Source organism: Crocuta crocuta, unplaced genomic scaffold (assembly GCF_008692635.1).
Source record: "Crocuta crocuta isolate KB4526 unplaced genomic scaffold, BGI_CrCroc_1.0 scaffold55, whole genome shotgun sequence".
In the NCBI taxonomy this organism is placed as follows: domain Eukaryota; kingdom Metazoa; phylum Chordata; class Mammalia; order Carnivora; family Hyaenidae; genus Crocuta; species Crocuta crocuta.
The window spans coordinates 49,386-70,168 of NW_027530512.1; the positions used below are offsets into that span (position 1 = coordinate 49,386).

Sequence of the window (20,783 nt, forward strand, 5' to 3'; positions counted from 1 at the left end):
GCTGATCCAGAATATAAATACAGTATCATGGATGATAACATTCTATTTTCGTCTTTCTCACCAATTGTTTTGCCTCTTTTCAGTCCATTAAGCTTCTCAATCCTGTTTATTAACATGAAAGGTACAGTGATAGATACCTTTTTCCCAAAATGATCCTGAGGAGCTCACCAGCAGATTATTTCCTATAGCTCCATGGAGAAAGAAATCCTAAAAACATGAAATCGTCTTGAGTGGTACATTAGGGAAAATTTGAGAGTGAGTTGTTAAAGGTATAGTATGTAGTTAGAAATGATGCATTTTAAAGTGACATATACCACGTTCTCTCCAGGAAACTTGGGGCCTGGGTTACATTTGAAAAGTATAGGGGTTAAGAGGACAGCCATGTTATTCAAAAAAGTTTGGTTAAAGATAGATGATTGGAGAATGAGAATGGTTAGTTTTTGAGCACCATATGCTGAGCAGTATGAGAACTTTAAATGTATCTAATACTGTGATAACCCTATGAGGTGGGTACATTTATGATGACCATTTTGCAGCTAAGGAAGCTGAGTTCTTGGTATGGTCAAGCCATTTGCCCAAGGTCACACAGCTAGTAGGTGGCAGAGGACCAAAACTGGTCTGAGTTTAGAGCCTCTACTCTTAACCAATATACTGTACTGCCTCCCAAGAGGTAAGTGAGGAGCTTGGACTAGTTATCCTAAACAGAGAGTTGCATGGTGAGTTAATAGATTTTATGTATGGTTTCATATAAAAACTGAATATAAGGGATAGAATTAGGGGATAGAAGGACATAAAGCTCAGTGTGAGAGAATTTATTAGACATAAGCTGAGATGAGGAGCCTTACTTATGTGGGCCATTGCCTTATAGAAAAAAGAAATTACTAGAAGGCTGCTGGTGTTTTTTAAAAGGGTATGGTAGGAGATAAATGTCTATGAAAAAAAAAGTAGATGTTGAAAAAACTTGCTTCATTTTAAAATTTTTAGCAAAGAGGATTTTACTTTATTAAAGTAAAAGAAATATGAGAAACATTACAAAGATCTATAAAAGATATTAAGTATTACAAATATCTGTAAGACACATAACAAAGAATGATTGAAGTTTGGATCAAGTTTACGTTTTGACCAATTAAGACATGGCAAAGAAAAGAGGCAGGGAATGCCCAGCAAAAAAAAGGCAAAAATGTAAGACAGATATGGAGAGAAATAAAGGAAGACCGAGCAAGAAAAAAAGCATATACAAGAGGACAAGGCCAGGATATTCTCTCCCTTCTTTTTTCTTTTTAAAAATGTTTTTATTTTTGAGAGAGAGAGAGAGAGAGCGAGCATGAGCAGGGGAATGGCAGCGAGAGGGAGACAGAATCCTAAGCAGGCTCTGAGCTGTCAGCACAGAGCCTGATGCAGGGCTCGAACTCACAAATTCATGACCTGAGCTGAACTGACTGAGCCACCCAGGCGCCCTACTCCAGTCTTTCTAGGGCTATTTTATTTGACTCCGGTTTCCCTTCCAGGAGTTTGCACCAAAATACTTTCTAGACCCTTTTCCTTAAGAAATAAGCTTCTGTTGCCTCTCCATCTTATCCACTTTCTATCCTTAGATTAATTTGTTAGGCATTAACCATTAAATGGTTATGTCGCCTCTGTAACCGCTTTATTCCTTTGATGTACTTAAGTACTCAGTTACTAGCTTCGGAGTCACTTCCTTAGCACATTCATGTTGGGTAACTAATAGAAGCATCGTTAGGGGATCTAGGTCTTCTGTGAATTATTATTGACTATTAATCTTTCCATTTCTCCCCAAATTATGCCCATGTTTTTCAAGTAATATTAAATAATTGCATGGCTTACCACGCAATCTCAGGCCCTATTGCATCCAACAGCCATGAAACAAAAACAGATATTACCAGTGGAACAGACCTGAGGTTGAGATGAGGGCTGGAGATGGAGTTTCCTTACCCAAAGGTTATTTTGTGTGTGTCATGGTGAGAACGATTTAATATTTGTATCGGTTACCAGGGAACCTGGGGACATTTTATTTTTCTGGGAAAAAAAAACCTATCTAGGTTTATTTCCCTCGTGTGTCTGCCTAAGTGAAGGGGGAGTAGGTAGTCCAGAGTAGTCAATCCTCAGCCGACAATACATACTTAGGAAGCCCAGGAGCTGATGTCGCCAATTTTTACACAGAATAGATGAATATTCCATTTTGACCTAACCCCTTGTATAACAAAATGGCACAGATTGGGCCACTAGTCAGCTGCATTTCTTGTTCTTGTCAAATATAATTCTTAATTTGGTGACTGGGAGGGTTCATCTCAGGATCTTGGCAAGAAATTAAAATACCCAGAGTATAGTCTGAGGTCAGTGCTTATTAAACTGAGTCCATTTCTTCTCTCCATTTTATACATTTATATTGACATTATTCTATAGTTAGACCTCTTGAGGCAATTCAAAAAAATTTTTTTGAGGCTATTCAAAATTCTTAATCCTCAAAGAAAACTAAATTTAACTCAATTTATTAATTTCCTAAGGCAGAAAATAGGAACTCCGTTTTGAAGACTGCTAACAAGCATAGTTGAAGGAGAAAAAAAATGTATGTTTTCCCATATGTTAACTAGAACACCACGGTTACAGTTCTCTGTGCATTCAGTCAGCAGAATTTTCTAACATGTTGCAAACCTGCCATATCTCAAGTTCAATAAAACTATGCCATGAGTTAAGGAAGCTGAAGTAGCGAGGTTAGCAATGTTCTAAGGCTTCTTGGTTGAGTATACGAAAAGTGATGTCCACGGACCATGTAGCCATTACTTGTGAGCTTCATTAGAAACGTAGCCTCAGGGCCCTCCCAGACCTACTGGTATCAAAATTTGCATTACAGCAAGATCCCTAGGGTGTGAATAAAAAATGTGAATAAATTTTGAAAGGCATTGCTGTAGACAAGTCTTATTGAAATGCTTCACATTATGACCTATAGTAGGTAATACACACTGCATGCAAGTGCATACAGACATAAAATTGAAACAAAGTTTAGGAAAATATCTCTTCTATAGGTGATATGTTCTGTTATGTTTTCTTCTAATTTCACTTTTTTAAAATTAAACACTGGTCTTGACCCACGGGATTGGCTTCACTATCTTCTGTGGTGGGTCAGCAGAATCACATTGTTCACTCACTGCTTTGGTGAGTGGGAATCACTGATGAAATCTGTGTATGCACAGAATGCAGGGCGCCTGGGGGCTCCGGCGCCAGACCTTAGCTCAGGTCTTGGTCTCGTGGTTCTGGTTTGTGGATTCGAGCCCCGCGTTGGGCTCTGTGCTGACAGCCAGCTCAGAGCCTGGAGCCTGCTTCAGATTTTGTGTTTCCTTCTCTCTCTCTGCCCCTCCCTGCTCACGCTGTCTCTCTCTCTCAGAAATAAATAAAACATTAAAAAAAAATTTTTTTTTAAAGAGTATGTATTAAATAGGCTGGATGTAGAGACCATTAAAGTGTGTTTCAGTTAGTTTAGGTTAGAATTAACTCAAACTCAGAATCACTTGGACAGCCTGTGAAAGCTTGGATTGCTTTTAACTTTTAAGTTCCCAAGTGAACGCTAATGCTGCCGGTTCTGGGTTCACATCTTGAGAACCTCCATATATTAGTATGGGTGGTGACATAGAGTGAGCTCGACCCACATTGAGGGGTAAAATCTTCAGAGCTCGGTGGTTAGTCAATACGAGGTGGAATCTAAAAATGCTTATAGGAGGCAGATTTTAGAAAGCCAATTTGGCTTTGGATTAGAGGTGACTTGTCATGAGACAGAGAATCATAATTTGTTTTGTGGGGCTGTTTTACCTTGGGTAGAGGATAAGAAATAGTTTAAAAAAGAAATTCCCTTGGAATGTCTAAAAGCCTCTTGTTTGGGTATTTTTTGTTTTGTCTTGTTTTGTTTTGTTTTGTTTTTTGAGAGAGGCAGAGAGAGAAGGAGAATCCTAAGCAGGCTCCATCTGCGGTCAGTGCACAGAGTGGGGCTTGAAACCACGAAACCATGAAACAACGAGATCATGACCTGAGCCAAAATCAAGAGTCGGATGCTTAACCAAATGAGCCACCCAGGCGCCCCCATGTTTTTTTTTTTTTTTTTAAATAATTAGAGTAACTGTCCTTTTATATTAGAATACCTTTAGGCTTAACTAGGAGGGTTGAAAGGCATAATTGGTATAATTGGCCTGTTCCCTGTCTAGCACCTTCTTTTGCCTGATATCACCAATGTCTTTCTTTCCCATTAGCAGGAGGCTCAGATGAGGACCAAGGTAAAAACTGAGTCCCTGGCAGGTAAAGCTGCTGTCAGAATCCAGGCCTTTCAGCGTTGTATAACATGGAGAACATGTCAGTCAGGCTCTTGCAGGGTGTAGTCTGCGAGCAAACCTCAGATCACGTGACATTTATTCTACTCAGGTGTTGTTCAAAGTACTCTTTAGACACAACAATTATAATGATGAGTTTTGCGATACAGCCTTTCCAAGTTATTTACAATAGAGTGTAAAGTGATGTAATATAGGACAGAGTTCACTTTGAGCTTTAAGATCATTAAATAGAATGGAGATATAGAAAAGTAAATCAGTCACATCTAGTAGAATTCTTTAGAAAGGCCTTGTCAATGAAGTGGCCCTTGACTAAATTTTAACCTCTTAAATTTTAATGCTGCTCTAATATATGCACATGAATACAAATGTAAAAAAAAAAAAAGCAACTTATATTTTTATACAACTAAAAAATTTTAAATGTATGAACACATTTGAAACAAATGAAACTGTGAAATCACTAAAAATATAATGGACAACATCAATATGATTGGTAGTGATATGTTGCTGAAATAAAATCCTTACTTACAATGTAAATTTCTATGGTTTTGTGTTTTTTTTGTTTGTTTTTGTTTTTTAATTTTGAGAAACGAGTAGGAGTGAGAAACAGAGGGGAGGGGCAGAGAGGGAGACACAGAATCCAAAGCAGGCTCTTTAGGCTATGAGCTGTCAGCACAGAGCCCAATGCAGGGCTTGAACCTGTGAACTGCAAGATCATGACCTGAGCCGAAGTTGGCTGCTTAACCAGCTGAGTCACCAAGGCGTCCCCATGGTTTCATGTTTTAGAGTGAAGGTTTTGTGGCCTGAAGGTTTTGAGTCTTGGCTTTGCTGCTTCTATTCTGTGGGTCTATGGACAAGTTGCATAGCCTTTCAAGTTTTATCATCTATAACATGGGGGTTCCTAACTCATAGGATTGTTGTGAAGACTAAATAAATTAGTACATGTAAAATGAAGAGACAGCTCCAGACATGATGATAAATATGCAGTGATTCCTAGCTATTAGTTTCGCTAGATGTGATTGCAAAGATGACTTTGANGTTAGTACATGTAAAATGAAGAGACAGCTCCAGACATGATAAATATGCAGTGATTCCTAGCTATTAGTTTCGCTAGATGTGATTGCAAAGATGACTTTGACCTCTGTACTCCTGCCATCACACGTCATGCAGACACTCGGTTCTCCCACTTGCATTCATATCACTATGAAACTTGGCTCTTATACTGAGCTCTGGTATCTTTGGCATTTGTTGACCTGACTGCTTCATTAACTTATTTGTCTCAAAGAGAAAACACCTATTTCCTTACAATGAAAAATACAGTTCTCACATGGGCTAGATTAGTTACGTGAGCCTTCTCACTATAATTGCAGTCTCACGCCTATTCTCTCCCCTGCAATTAACTGGAAAGTTGAGTTGTTGGGAATTCATTGTGATGGTTCCAGGACTCCTGAAGTTCTTTCCCTGTGGCATGGCTACCAAAAAAACCAACCAACAAACCAACAACAATAACAACAAAGAAAACCATAATCAGAAGGTGGCTTTGTAGCCTGAAATCAATCAACTAGAAAACTATATTCACTTCTACACTGTAGGTAGCAGGACTGATCCTATTTAAGATTATTCTTGGAAGATACATAGAATTTTTAAAAAGGGAAGTGTATTCAGACAGAAATAGCTAGAGCACAGGTATGAAGGTAAGAATATTATGTTTTATGTCCTGGGGACAGTGAGTTATGTGATTTAGAGCACAGGAGTTATGGAAGGGAATAATGTGAGATTAAACTGGGAATGTGGGTTGGAGCCATTTCCTGGAGGACTTTGCATACCAGAATGAAAAATCAGGCATTCTCCCCTGCTCCCAGTTTTGTTTTTATTTTTAAGCCATAAAGTAAGTAGGATTGTACTTTAGGAGGATTGATCTGGAGACATAGTGTTTGCATAGGTTAGAGCAAGGGAGGGCCTAGAGGAAAGTGAATCTGAGAGAAGGTGATCACAATAGTTATCTGAAAGCATTCACAGCCCAGAGAGGCAATGCAAAGAAAATAGTGTATGAGGAATGATACTATGTTAGGCTGTAGGATTTGCTCTTTTATGTGAAGATTGACAAAGAGTGGAGCTTAAAAATATTATCAAAGTTTTAGTCTGAAGGAATGGTAGTGGCAAAAGAGGGAAGTTGGGATAGTCTGGTTTGGTGGGAAGTAAAAAAAATAAAAGCGTTGGGTATATTGAATTGGGGTCTAGCAGAATATTCAGATACAGGCACCCAACAAGAAACTGGCAAACCCAAGAAACAAGGATAAAAAATTGGGAGTTGTGTTGCAGACTACAGGTGAAATTGTGAAAGATCACCATGGCAGAGAAGCTAAGAGGACAAAGGACTACTAACTACTTACCTTAAAGAGGAAGGAGGGGAAGAGGAATCAGGAAAGGAATCATTCAAGAACTAAGCTAAGTTTTGATAAGCTGAGACCGGAGAGAATTGCATAAGGGAGGAGGTCTGAAGACTGAGGAAGGGCTGTAGGGCTTGGTGATGGGAAGTCACTGCTGAGCTGCAGGGCAGCGTATGCTTTCCCCCACCTCATATATTACAACCGTACCAGGGAATAAAGAGTGAATGGCTGCTGAAGAAGTGGAGGTAGTGCTTCCACACAAAGTTTGCTGTGAAAGGAAGAGGAGAAAAGACCGGAAGACGGTGATAGTGGGTTCAAGAAATATTTATATTGTTTTCTTTCTAGATGATAATTTCAGTTGAGAAGGAGCCAAGAACAGTAATAAAGGAATGAAGAGGAGCAAGTGATCACTTGAATTCTATAAGAAAGCTAGAAGGGATATGACCAAGAGCACTAGTGAATAGCTTAACCTTGGTAAAGGAAACATCTAATTCAGAAAGAAGGGCAAAGCGGTAGTGGGAGGCTATTGTGAAATTTTGAAGGAGGAGGAAAGAACATGGAGAGAGTGTGAGAAGTTATCCATATTCTCAAGAAAGATAAGGCAAAGGAATCTGCAGAGAGAGAAGATGGGGTTGGAGTTGGGGTTTGACGGGAGGAAAGGACTGGAACAGCTGCCACTGGGAATTCATTCGGGAGTTCACCAGGTTAGTGGAGAAGTATAAGGACATAGCAAGTGTCAGCTAGCATGGATCTGAGCTGGAAAGTGTGTGTGTGTATTTTTCTCCAGGAGCATTAAACTCAGGACAAGGAAAGTAAATGCAGTATGTTGTGCAGGTCTGGAAAGATGGCAGAAGATCATCGGGACTTGGGATTCTAATAGTTTACCAAGTGCTTTGTTGAAATAACAGCAAGAACTAGATGGGTAAGGATGCAAGTAAAGTCTAAAAACGTTAAAGGTTTTGATGAGGCTAATGAGCAGATTCAGTAGAGGAATATGAAGTTTGAAGGGAGTAGAAATTGTGGTCCATTTTCTAAGAGTTTGAGATAGTGGAGCTGAAGCATGCACACTGTTGAAGTCAGAGGCTTAATGCCAGTTGGTGACCAAAGTGGACTAGAGCAGGGAGCGGTTCATGTGGGAAGGTAGATGTCTGTAACCCCAAAGTGTTAGTTAGGTTAATTCACCAAGGGCATGAGCAGGGGTTTGTGTGGAGAACCTCCTAGAGAAGGAAGATAGTAACAAGATGAGAGCCTTGAATAGGGCAATGGCTTGAGCTTCAGCTGACAGTAGTTAGAGAATAGACAAGGTGGGGGTATCTGGGTGGCTCAGTTGGTTAAGCATCCAACTCCTGACTTCAGCTCAAGTCATGATCTCATGGTTCATGGTATCTAGGCTCACATCGGGCTCTTCGCTGATAGCACAGAGCCTGCTTGGGAGTCTCTCTCTGCCTCTCCCCCACTAGTTCTCTCTCTCTCTCTCAAAATAAACAACAACAACAAAAAGAATAGTCAAGGTGGAAGAATAATGGCACAGAAGGAACAGTAAATGTAAGGGCACTTTAACCTTCCAGTATGTAAAAACTATAGCCCTAGCTCCTACACCTACTATGACTTTAGGTAGATTATCTACCTTGCTCAGCTTCACTTTCTTCATTGTGAAGACAAAATAAAAATGGTGTCCACCTCATAGGATTATTGTGAGAAGTACATTACATAGTGTATGTGAAGCATGCGGCACAGAACCGACCACGTAAATACATTAAGTGTTCTTGGTGCTATTGCTGTTGCAGACACCACCCACAGAGTGGGCTATGCGGTGTCACTGAGTACAGCATAGGATAGATGTCACTTGTGGACACTGTCACTCTTGATGCTAAAAAGTATTAATACCCCTGATCATCTCTCACCTCTAGATGGTAGGACTGACCTACACCGAGATATTTTTTAGGAGTTTGTAGCATCAAAGAAATCTTGTAAATTAGTAAATTGGAGAAGGATGGGAGTATCCATGGAATCAAGGGGGATTGTTCACAATCGAACACCACCAATAGAATGGGCTAGTAGGTTTGCATCACATCAAAATAAGTTGTTCCGTAGAGTCATATTTGTAGAGTTTCATCGGGTTATATTTCTGGAGTTGAAGCTGGCAATGCCTGGGATTAGGACTAGAAAGGATAACGTGGTGCCTTGGAAGACGGTGTTAGCTGGAGGGAAGCAGCGGATGCTCGTGGAAGACACACAGATACTGTCACAGAAACCCAGGTGTCAAAGTGAGACAGGCAATAGGAGCTAAGGTGAAGGAGAAACTTTTTTGGTGCTCTTCAAATGGCCCATGGAGCCTCAGTTCTAGGAAAACATACCTTTTAAAGTGACAACGTTACTCAGTCCCTCGTAACTTCCCCATTCTCCTAGCCTTTGTAATTTGCTCTGTAGTTTTTTAAACAGTCACATGAATGTAAATCTTTGACTTATAAGAGTCCACATTCTCCCTCTCACACTCTTTTCTTGCTGTTTTTGACAGGTAAATGGCCAAGACCTAAAGAACTTGCTGCACCAGGATGCTGTAGGCCTCTTTCGTAATGCGGGCTATGCTGTGTCCCTAAGAGTACAGCACAGGGTAGGTGTTATTTGCAGCCAGCAGGCTGGCCACCAGGCTTTTGTGGGAATAAAGCCTCTTCAGTAGTGCGTTTGGCTTTCTTTTTCCCCTTTCATTCTCACTCTTTTGAAGAGTTTGTCTAGCACAGGCAGGGGTCTTCAGGGACTTCTGCTTATCATGAAAGGAAATTCAAATGGTATGCTTGCAGCCTAGGTCCTAGCTTCAGGGTGATGTGCCTTAAATGTAAAGGTTGATGACAAAATTTAAATAAATGGGGAAAAATACAATGAGAATCAGGTTTATTTTTAGTAGGGAAGGAAACCTATGTCTGCCCTTGAACATACTTGCTAATGAGACTCAGAGTGTAAAGATGGTAGATTTTCTGATACCCAGTGTGTGCTTTTCCCTATCACCACCACGAATCCCATATCAACTTGATGACCCTCTTGACCAAAGCTATAATGCTCAAAATGGGAACTCCAGGAAAAAGGAAATGGAATTCAGAATTTCATCAAAGCAGCACCTATCTCTGTATCCACTTCTTAGTTCCTAGTGTTTTATCATTTGGATGGTGGGTAGAGAAGCTGGGTAGACCCAATTCCTCCCACAGCACCAAGGACTTTGGAGTGCATTTACAACACAGTTTCAGTGTGCCTTTAAAGTTACTCCCTCTTTGGGGCCCCTGGGTGGCTCAGTCTCTTAAGCGTCTGACTTTGGCCCAGGTCATGATCTTGCAGTTCATGAGTTTGAGCCCCACATTAGGCTCTATGCTGATAGCTCAGAGCCTGGAGCCTGCTTTGGATTCTGTGTCTCCCTCTGTCTCTGCCCCCCACCACTTGTGTTCTGTCGCTCTGTCTCTCCAAAATAAATAAACATTAAAAATTTGGGGTGCCTGGGTGACTCAGTCAGTTAAGCGTCTGACTTCGGCTCAGGTCATGATCTTGTGGTTCGTGGGTTCAAGCCCCGCTTTGGGCTCTTTGCTGACAGCTAGCTCAGAGCCTGGAGTCTGTTTCAGATTCTCTGTCTTCCTCTCTGACCCTCCCCTGCTCGCGCTGTCTCTCTTTCAGAAATAAAACATTAAAAAATTTTTTTTAAATTAATAAATTTTTTAAAAAATACGTAAAAGTTACTCCCTCTTAAATTAATGCTGGCCTGCCTCACTCAGCACTTGAGTGAGGAGGCTTCAGAGGCTGAAGAAGGGCTTAACAGGAGATAGTACAAAACTGGAAGGAGCCAGGCATGGAAGATACCTGAGAAAACAGCCAGGGTTGCAAGCAGAATCCGCCTGTAATGGATTTGAAAACAGATCCATGGGAGACAGTATTGGTAATCAGCTGCTTCTGTCTTGCTCTTCTGTTTCTAAAGCAGGAAGACTTTGTGCAATAGATAAAGGCAAGTAATGAACGTAGGTATAAACTTCGGGTACGGTTAGTTCTCTTTGAAGACATGTGGGAAATGATTTTCAAAGTTCATATTTTAGGAAACATCTGTAAATAACTCCTAATAACACTTCTGGTCAGAGAACTGGCCTAGCCCTAAAAACCATCCATCTCTTACTATTGGCATGCCCTCTCAGGACATCTCAACAGGAAACAAGTGGAAGATGTAGAGGTGGGAGAGAGGATAGCAAAGATAGCTTGTGTAGTGTTGTCTTTCAGATGGAATGGGCAGACTTTTCACTGGTTGTAATGAGGTTGATACCATTGACCTGAAACAAGATGGTACTATGACTGTTGCAAGTTAGCTACTAAAAGTTAATATTAAGAAAGGCCACCAGCCTCCAAAGGGAATGCCTAGGCAGTGGAAGATTATTGTCACTAGGATATGATTTCTTTTTTCTTATTGCCCTCTGAGTCTTTGAACTCTGTTTCATGTAAATTTCATCTTTACCATGTCCAGTGTTAAAAAGTAGAGATGAAGGACATGAGCCCATATTAGGAGGGAGTGGGTGCCTTTTGGGAATTGCAGAGTATTTCCCAAAATGGCACCATACCTGTGTTAACATTGCTCAGATCTGCCCTTATTGTTTTCTGATGACTGGCAATCTTTCTAAGAAAACATTTCTAGGAAGGTGGACACTCCCTGTCCCTGCCCAGTGCTTTCCAGCTTCCCCACAGGATCAATAGGCTTTACCGCATATCTTCATTTTCCTAGTATGATAGACATAGAGCTTGGCGGAGGGAGTACAGAAACAGAAAGAGGTTATCAGCTTACCTTCGGATCCTTTTAGGTCAGTAGCACAGCAAGGTTAAATGCCTTCCCATCAGACTTATTTCCAAAGAATTGATGATGCTGATGTATCGATCTAGAACAGAGAGGGCTCCTGTTAGATAGTGCTTGGAGGTTACAGCTTTGGGTGGTCTAGACCCAGGTCATGTGTCAGCCTGGACATTTCAGTTGGGGTAAACATACATTGGTCACTAGAGTAACGTTTTTCTTTTCATTCCAGTTACAGGTGCAGAATGGGCCTATAGGACATCGAAGTGAAGGGGAGCCGACTGGTATTCCCATAGCTCTGGTGCTGGTGCCGGTGTTTGCCCTCACCATGGTAGCAGCGTGGGCCTTCATGAGATACCGGCAACGACCTTGAAAAGCATGCTTTCTTCCAGTGCTCCCAATAGAAGATACGTTTGTCTCTCCCTCTCCCCCTCCTCCCCTGCCATTCTCCCATATCCTTCCCTCTCTCTGCATAGCCAACACATCGTTTCAAGAGACTGCTACCTAGCCAGGACCTCACCGTCCAAATCGCCAAGTCCTCATATTCTAATGGGAGCGTGAAGGCGTTGTTTGAAGGAAAGTTGAAGAAAAGACTTGGCTTGGGACAAATGGAGAGTTAATCTGTTTTGCTAGGAATGCCAAACAGAAGTTCAGCTACAACCCAAAGAGGGAAAGGTCCGGTCTTCCCACCAGCACGGGTGATACCTGTTTCTTAGCTGGTGTGCCTCAAGGGCCAGCTGTGTGCTGCAAGAGAAGAGAGGATTTTTCTTCTTCATAGTCTTCCTTGGGAGGTTTTTGTGGCCTTTATTTAATTTCTAACTACATACTTGGGTGCCTTTATCAAACACAGGATAGTGAGGAGAGCATTTTTACTTTTTTAAAAAAGCAAATGTACACACACACATCCATATATGGCAGAATAATAGTGATGCCTCATGGAGAATTAAACAAGCAGAAGGTGGCTCTGTGGTTTCAGTTGTCTGTTACGAGGGATGCTCTTAATGGAAGAATTTGGTACATAGCAGGAGTGAGGGCGTGAGCCTTAAAAAGATGCCCAAAGAGAGAAAGAGAAGACCAAAGCAACTAATCAAAAATCTTAGAACGGTATTTCTTCTTACAAGAGGTGTGGTGAAGTGGAGGTAAAATGCCATAATCCAGCTTTGCCTAAGTCAGTCGGTTCCCCAGCCTTTGAAATATAGAGATAAATCTTACTGGTCTCTGGGCTGCCCTAGTGACTTTTCTGGTACCTCATGGTCCTGTTTAAGGATCAGCTGGGATGCCTGTGGTCAGAGTGAGGGTGATGGGGCCAAACCAACCCAGAAAAACCCTAAAGGGCCAAAGGACAGTGCCTCCACGGTGGCGCCTGCACCCTCAGGCCACTTAACGTAACGGCAAAATTCTGAGAGAAGGAAACGCTCCCTGGCAGGACAGGCAGGGAAATCAGCTCAGCTTATGATTCAGGTGAGAGGGTTTGGATCGCAGGTATTTTTGAAAGGATCTAAACACCGTGGTCTGTGGCTTTTAACAAACAAACCATTTTGCAGGGAAGGGGAAGAAAAGAGTTTTGTTTATCTTAGTGGGTAGGGAAGTTTGGTTGATGTTTCATGGGGAGACCTTGAGAGGAGTTGGATGAACGGATGCTCAGGAATACCAAAGACATTAACGAGGTAGGAACCTTTCCGTTCATGTGCTGTTTAATGTTGGTTTTCAAGTAGTAACTAAGGAGAGCTGAACCAAGGCTAATTCTCTGGCTTAAAAAGAAATCATTTCCACCCTCCAGATATCCTGGCTGTAGGCTATAGGCCTTACCTGATCCTGACAGCAAGAGCGTGAAGACGTACGTACACTGAGGTAACCATTGGGTCCGACTTTTAGCATGGGTAATCCCGTCAGTATGTTACACAGGTTGCTTGGATGCCAGCTTTCTTAAGACTCTTGTACAAGAATGTCAAATTTATATTGCACATGGCAGAAGGGAATGGTTCCTGAGACTCAGAACACTTGCAAACGTTCCTTAGAGAAAGGGGACAAATTCAGGACCCTTGAGGAGCCCACAGTCTAATTAAGGCAGTTCATAAATAGATGAGAAGTTAGAAGTATATCATCTGGTTAAGTAACAGTTGAAGACCATGGAAAAAAATTCAGAACATGATGTAGCCACAGAGATGTGTAGGCAGCCATCACGTTTTTTTTTTCCCCAGGAATTCTGAAAAATGACATCAGGCCAGAGTGGAAAGGGATGGCTTTTAAAAATAAAAACCTTAGTAAGACCTTGCCTCAGGGCCAACCATTGCTTTAAACAATTGCGACAGGACTTAGGCCTTTGGACCTGAACTGTTCAGTACCATTGAGACTCACTCAGAGGGCTGAACCTGTAGGGCCCACAGAGCAGGACGGACAGTATTCTAGGTCTCACCTCAGCCAGCCCCGCTGAGGAGGCACAACGCTGCATTTGGAGGCTGGTGCAGAAGCTTCCGCGAAGGGCCTGCTTACCTCCCAGGATTAATCTCAGGGTTCGGACATCAACTCCTGAGAGAACCTTGAGACATTCAAAATGAAGCAAATAGGACACCTGTCCCCTTATTGGTAGAAGTTTTGCTTTGTCTAATAATAGGGATTCTTATGCACTTTAATAATTTAGTTTTTTTCTAGAATTAAACAGCATTAAAAGATCCTTGATTCAAGTTTTAGGCAAGTATGCCATTCGACTTTTCTGATTCTCTAGTAGACTAAATTATTCTCCTAGATGAAATATTGGAGTCCATTGTAGGTCATTTAAAAAATTCATGATCTTTATAGATTGAATCTAGTATTCCTTTCACTTTATAGATTGTATCTAATATTCCTGCTACCTAAATTACTATGTTCAAAGTTTTAAAAATTGAATGAAAGTATTTTAAGACAATATACTTAAAACATTTCTGTATTTATCATCTTATGTGAATAATTTTAATAAGACATTGTTTGCTTCAATTGTCTCTGTTCTTTTCCTGCCAAGTTTTAACCTGTGCTATTGATTTAACTTAATTATTCACACCATCTAGCCATGTACAATGGGAAAGGAAATTAATACTTGTTACACCATTTTGTGCTAGGTAGTGTACTAAGTCCTGATTGGCACACTATTTGTTCATACTGACAACTCTGAGATCCAAGTATTGTTAAAAAAAGACACTAAAGGAGAGATAATAAATTACTTTGCTAAGATTACATAGGTGGTAATGACTGAATCAGGATATAACTCAGGTCATCAGGTGCCACTGTCAATGGTATTTCTCACTCGCTGTGGTTACCAAAGGGTAAGTTTCTGGAGAAAAGCATCAGCATCACTGGGGACCTTGTTAGAAAAGTAAATTCTTGGGCTTTATCCCAGACCTGCTGAATCAGAAACAGTACAGTACCCAGTAATCTGCGTTTTAAAAATCCCTCCAGGTGACTGATTGACAGTAAACTTTGAAAATCCCTGCTCTGTGCCAATAGTTGTCCCCTTTTTCTTAGGTTAGAATCATCAGGGAGCTTATAAACTTCTGGTTCCCCAGATGCACCTAGACTAATTCAATAGAATTTCTTGGGGGTGGGACTCAGGCAGCAGTAAAATAGAGTTCATCAGGTCATTCTAGTATGCATTGTCAGTGAACAATGCTCTGTGGCATTTAAATTATTAAATACATAAATTATCAAATCACATACAGGCGTTGCTCCAGTCTAAAATGAGAATTTCACTTGGGCCTTTTAGAGCTGAGGTCTCTGAGAGCTTCTGCCCAAGTGTGGATGTGGAATAGGAAGTGGAGCATTCTATAGTTTCTGATTTGCTAAGGACTGGCCAGCAAAATGTAGTAGTGTCTCAGTGTGTGCAGCTAGTAGGTAAATTAGAGCCAGTCCTAAAACACTGGAGCTAAAAGGGAACCAGAAAGATTCTAGGATTAATCTGTCTTAGAGATGAGAAAACCAAAGCTCAGAGAGATAAACTGACTTAACTCAGATCAAAGACTTAGTCTATTGTAGAGGTGCCTGTTCTGTCTCCTCTTTATGTCTTGAATGTGTCCACTACATGAACATATACAATATCCTTTTTATCTCAGTCCACTTGTATCTTCTGTCTTTGGGCCTTGAATAGAGACAGGAAGAGCTGACAGCTGAAGGGTAGTGCAAGCCATTGTGCAAAACTGAGAGATCCCACACAATCATCTGCGAAGGCTCTAATATCAAATTCAGTGACATGAGCTCTTCTGAAACGAATTCCAGTAGTTCTAACCTAGAGAAGTGTGTGTTTTGATGTTGGACATTGTTTTTATTGTGTAAAAGTGACTTAAATGGTATATTTAAAGAAATGGAACAACATAACCATTAGGCTGTCAAGTATGGAGGGGGAGTGGTATTCATGTAATTTCATGTGGAGCCAATAAAGATTTTATTCTAGTCAACTTTAGTCAGAATTTATCTTTGGACAGATGAGGGTTGTTTCCTTCAACAAGTGAGTGCCTCAGATGTACTAGGTGGTGGATACAAAGATAAATAAGATATAGTCATTCTAAGCTGAAATAGCTCATTATCTGATTGTGGGGGAGTATTTGTTGGTGATCTTGATGTTAAAGTATTTTGCTAGCATCATCTAGAAGTAGGTGATTAAGTTATGAAGCTCTCAACCTCTTACCTATAATAGGTTTCGACTTGGTTACTATCCCCTTTTGCTGTTCCTCTTTGATCTGGAAATCTTTTTGAAACCAGCATTCACATCCAAAAGGACAATTGTGATCAGAAGGGAAATTTTAAGGAATTCTGTTCTTCAGAATTCTGTTCTGATCAGAACCAGATTCTTAACTGCCATAGACTCTTGCCTGATGTGACACACACATACTATAAAGCAGTTGGTCTACTTACCTGATGCACTGGGGACAGTGTCAGCCTACACTGTAAAGACAGTATTGCTGTGTCTAAAGAAGTTATACAAACATTAGGTCCTGTTTCTAAATGTTTTCTATACTGTTCATGTTCTTTTTGCAGGGGGGAAAAAGGAGGGGAAGAGGGCTGAAGTATGTTTTCAAATGCAAGACAGTCATTAACAGAGTCATTTACAAAAGAACTTTGCATTTACTGTAATCATTAAATTTATTTACAAATCACAGGAAAATGGGATGATCCTTCTTCCTAGTGTATAGATTTCCGAATTGAATTCCAATTTAATTCAGTATTTGCGATGCTGACTTGAACATGAGTTTCTTTTTTTTTTTTAATTTTTTTTTTTCTAGGAGAGAGAGAGACAGCATGAGCAGGGGAGGGTCAGAGAGAGAGGGAGACACAGACCGAAACAGGCTCCAGGCTCTGAGCTGGCAGCACAGAGCCCAACGCGGGGCTCGAACCCACGAACCGCGAGATCATGACCTAAGCGAAAGTCGGACGCTTAACCGACTAAGCCACCCAGGCGCCCCGAACATGAGTTTCTTATTCCTGAATATATGTGCATTTTACCCCAGGCTATGTTAGTTCTTATAAGATTATTTTCCTTATGAACCTTATCTTGCTTCCTTTCTACTTTGATCTTAATGTCACCTTGCATGCCTGGATTTGAACAGCTATCAGTTTCTCAGAAGATGCCCTGTTGCAACTTGGAAGACATATGGACATGCAACCTATCTCCTAGGGAATACCACCACAGATTAAATGTGTAAAAGAAGCCATTAAAATAGCTGATAATCTCTCCTAAACTTTGCTATTTGATACCAGGTCATAGCAAATGAAATAATAGTATATCTAACTGCCTAGCTCATACTGGCATTCAATAAAAACTTGTTGCACTTGTGAACCTTTACAATCTTTTTACCACCTTATTTTGGAGGTTACTGAATAAGTACGTCCTTATTTTTTAACACTGTGGCATAGCATCTCTGACAGAACAATGGAAAGAGGAAAGGAAGTAATCTAAATGACCAGTTTGAGGGGTGCCTGGGTGGCTCAGTCGGCTAAGCGTCCACCTTCAGCTCAGGTCATGATCTCATGGTTCGCGGGTTTCAGTCCTGTGTCGAGCTCTGTGTTGACAGCTAGCTCAGAGCCTGGAGCCTGCTTCTGATTCTGTGTCTCCCTCTCTTTCTGACCCTCCCTGCTTGCACTGCCTCTCTCTCAGAAATAAATAAAACATTTAAAAAAAGTTTTTTTAAATGACCAGTTTGGGGCTTAGATTTGATACAGGAGGTAAGGATAAGGGTACATACAGTTGCCAACATTTACTATCTTACTATATCCTCTCTACTCCCCCAAAGCCTGACAAGATCTGTAGAAGGCAGAAATAGGTTTGTGCCACAGAATGAAAAAGGACTTGTCAAAACTGAATATTGACCTTTTATCTAAGTTACTTTGCATGTAGCTGCATGTATGAAGGGAAAAGGCAGGTTGCCTTGGTCATCGTTGCTCTGTCACATGGCTTAAGCAAAGTTCAGACCTGAAGTCCAAGGACTAGTCTATCGTATGTACAGAACGGCTTTTCTCCCTTGAGGAGCTAAGAAGATATGTCAGTTGTCAATTACATAATAAAGCACTGCAAAACCTAGTGGGTTAACGCAATATTTTAGTAATATTCTGTGGGGTTCAGAGTGTTTTTTCTGCTACTACCTGGGTTACCTGCAGCTTCATCCATCTAATGGCAGAACAGAGTAGATAGTCCAGAATGGCCTCACCTTGGCACTTAGTGCGGGCTGTTGGCTAGGATATCTTGATTCTTCTCCACATGGCCTCTCATCTTCCAATAGGCTGGATTGAGCTCTTCACAGTATGGGGAAGAATAGGGGTCAAGATTTGTAGCCCGACCAGAACTTTTTCTGTACTCCTTATACTCCACCACATTGCCCTTACCTTGTGTAAGAGGAAAAGAATGTATAGTAAGTAATGTATAAGAATGAATAATAATGAATGTAGAAGAATGAATCATAACTTATTCATGGAAAATTTATTTGCTAGAAGTCTATTTGGGTGCAGATAGAAGATAGGGAATAAGAAAGGGTTGGTAGTTTTCCTGTTTTAGATATTGGCTGTTAATAGAATAATTGAAGAAGGCCAGAAGATCAGAAGACCACTGACATTGAAAAGATAGTTGGTTACACACAGTTCCCAAGAGAAGGGAACACACCATGCCATGGGGACCATACTGGGAAGTACTAGCATTGGGCATAAGGCAGAGGGAAAGGGAGGAAGAATGGACAAGAGCCTTCACTGTGGTTGCATGAGAAGGAACAGGCAAGACCAGATATATAGGGTTAGGATTGGCTCGTTTGAATAACTGCAGTGGCCTGTGTGGCATAGGAGCCCTCCCTAGTTTTCTGGTACCTGGCCTTGGGGTGTTTACAGCATGTGTATAATGACCCTGAGTGTGAGAGCTCCACAAAGGAGCATAGGCTCTGGGTGGGTTGGTTTGTATTTGAAAAGTAGGCTCATGCGAGAGTCAGCTGTTTACTGTCTGTAAAAATTGGCTAACCCTGGGAGGAGCAGTCCCTCCTGGATCAGCAAGTCCCCAAATACAGAAAATAAAACACATAGTGAATACACTACCACTACTGCTATAGTGAGCGCTCTCTCCCTCTGATTTCTACCTTTACTGCCAAACCTACAGACATGACTGAGATATCCAAAGGTAATCCAAACTATCAAGAAAATAACCAAGAAAGGATGGAAGCAGCGACAAGATTTTTTTTTCAACCCAATCAATTAAGTATCACCAAATCCATGTGCAAAAAGTCCTCAGTTTTATTTTATATGATTTTCTAACAAGTTTGGTTCGCTGGTTTCCTAATCCATAATAAATTACTAGCTAAAAGTATGGCTAGTTCCACTGCCTGCAGGGTCTGGCAGTAGGTACCCTACAGAGCCCCCAAGCAGTTAATGGGGAGTGATTCTTCCATATCACAGCTTTCATCCACCCTCAACCACAGTGTGATGGCATTTCAAACTTTGTACCTGAGGTCAGTGGTTAATTAGAAACCACTTTCTAGAAAAGGAAGTTTTACATTAGCTTTTCTTAAAGCAAAGGATAATGGCCCCTCTCCAGCCATGTCAAATGACCCTGGGCACCCTGTGGTCCTTGGGCACATTCATTTCAGTGGCACATTGCTTTACACATTTTACTCCATCTCGTACTGACCATTCCCAGCCTGTTGCATTGTTCCTTGAGTCGTAGTCTAAACCAGAACCAGTTTTGCTTGGAGCCCTGCATTAGCTTCCTAACTGCCCTCTTCATTAGCCACTGTGTCTCCCTCCAATTTGCTTGCCTTAGACTAAAGATCTTGGTAAAACCAATTCAATCATGTCTCTCCTCTGCTTAAAAATCCCCTAGAAGTTTCCCATTGCACTTAGGATTCCATCCGAAATACTCTAAGGCTGCTGCATGATGCAGTCCCTTCCTGCTTCTTCAAACGCTTTTCACACACACCCCACTCCACCCTCTCTCTCTGATCCCTCCCCACCCCAACTTTTGGGTTACTGAAATGTCAGACTCTTCCCCTCAGGGTCTTTCTATAAACTTTAAATTGTGTGTTTTCTCCTCCACTGCTTTTCTAGTGAGACTCTTAACTCCATGTCATTTCCTCTGTGTCAATTCTCAACAGCCTTCTGTTTTCAAGCTTGTCTGGTCCTGAGGGCACCCTGGACATGGCTCCCTAGCTACCTCTTGCACACCTCCTCTCCATCACAGGGCGCTTCAGGCACCTGCTCCCCTTAACCCAATCTGCCTTGTCCCAGAAGCCTCCACAAATTAGCCCTTTAACATCGGCTTCTCCATCCCTCAGACCATCCTAATGCCAACTTCTGCATTTACATTTTGTTTTCAAATTTGGTTCTTGTTCTCAGTGCTCTAGTCTCCAATCCTTCCCCTTGTCCTAAATTTTACCTGGGTATCAATTCTGGGGTTGCACAGAAAATGGTATTTTTTTGTTTATTTCTTTGATGGACACCAATATACAGAGACAGTAAAAAAAAGAAGAGCTTTCCTTCCGGGGAGGACATAAAGGACTGGCCGTAAGAACTCAGATACTTTCAGAAACCTTTAAACAACTGGTCAGAGGAAGTTGATAAAAGTCCTAGGATCATACATCCAGAAGGAAAAGGCCCTTGAATTCACAAAATGGCAAATTCCTTTAAAGTACCAGTAAAACTCCCTATGTAATAGTCCCCAAGAAGAACTTACTAGAGGAGGAATACAATTTTGCAGGGGGGGCCAGGGTACAGGAAACAAATGTATTTTAATCTGGCTCTGGCTGCAGGGGC

At 41.3% G+C, this 20,783-nt stretch overlaps 1 protein-coding gene and 1 pseudogene across 2 annotated transcripts in view; one reads left to right on the plus strand and one right to left on the minus strand.

Annotated features, from left to right (window-relative positions):
* Positions 1-15,958, plus strand: part of SYNJ2BP (synaptojanin 2 binding protein) — a 38,241-nt gene extending 22,283 nt beyond the window's left edge. Inside the window, exons 3-4 of the mRNA XM_077767089.1 lie at positions 9,243-9,338; positions 11,767-15,958. Of these exons, the coding sequence (XP_077623215.1) occupies positions 9,243-9,338; positions 11,767-11,907 (237 nt within the window). The 3' untranslated portion in view covers positions 11,908-15,958. The remainder of the gene's footprint in view (positions 1-9,242; positions 9,339-11,766) is intronic.
* A 2,253-nt stretch (positions 15,959-18,211) lies between these two features.
* LOC144233999 (methylsterol monooxygenase 1 pseudogene) overlaps positions 18,212-20,783 on the minus strand; it is a 5,172-nt pseudogene continuing 2,600 nt past the window's right edge. Inside the window, exon 3 of the transcript XR_013335831.1 lies at positions 18,212-18,380. The product of XR_013335831.1 is annotated as a methylsterol monooxygenase 1 pseudogene (transcript). The remainder of the gene's footprint in view (positions 18,381-20,783) is intronic.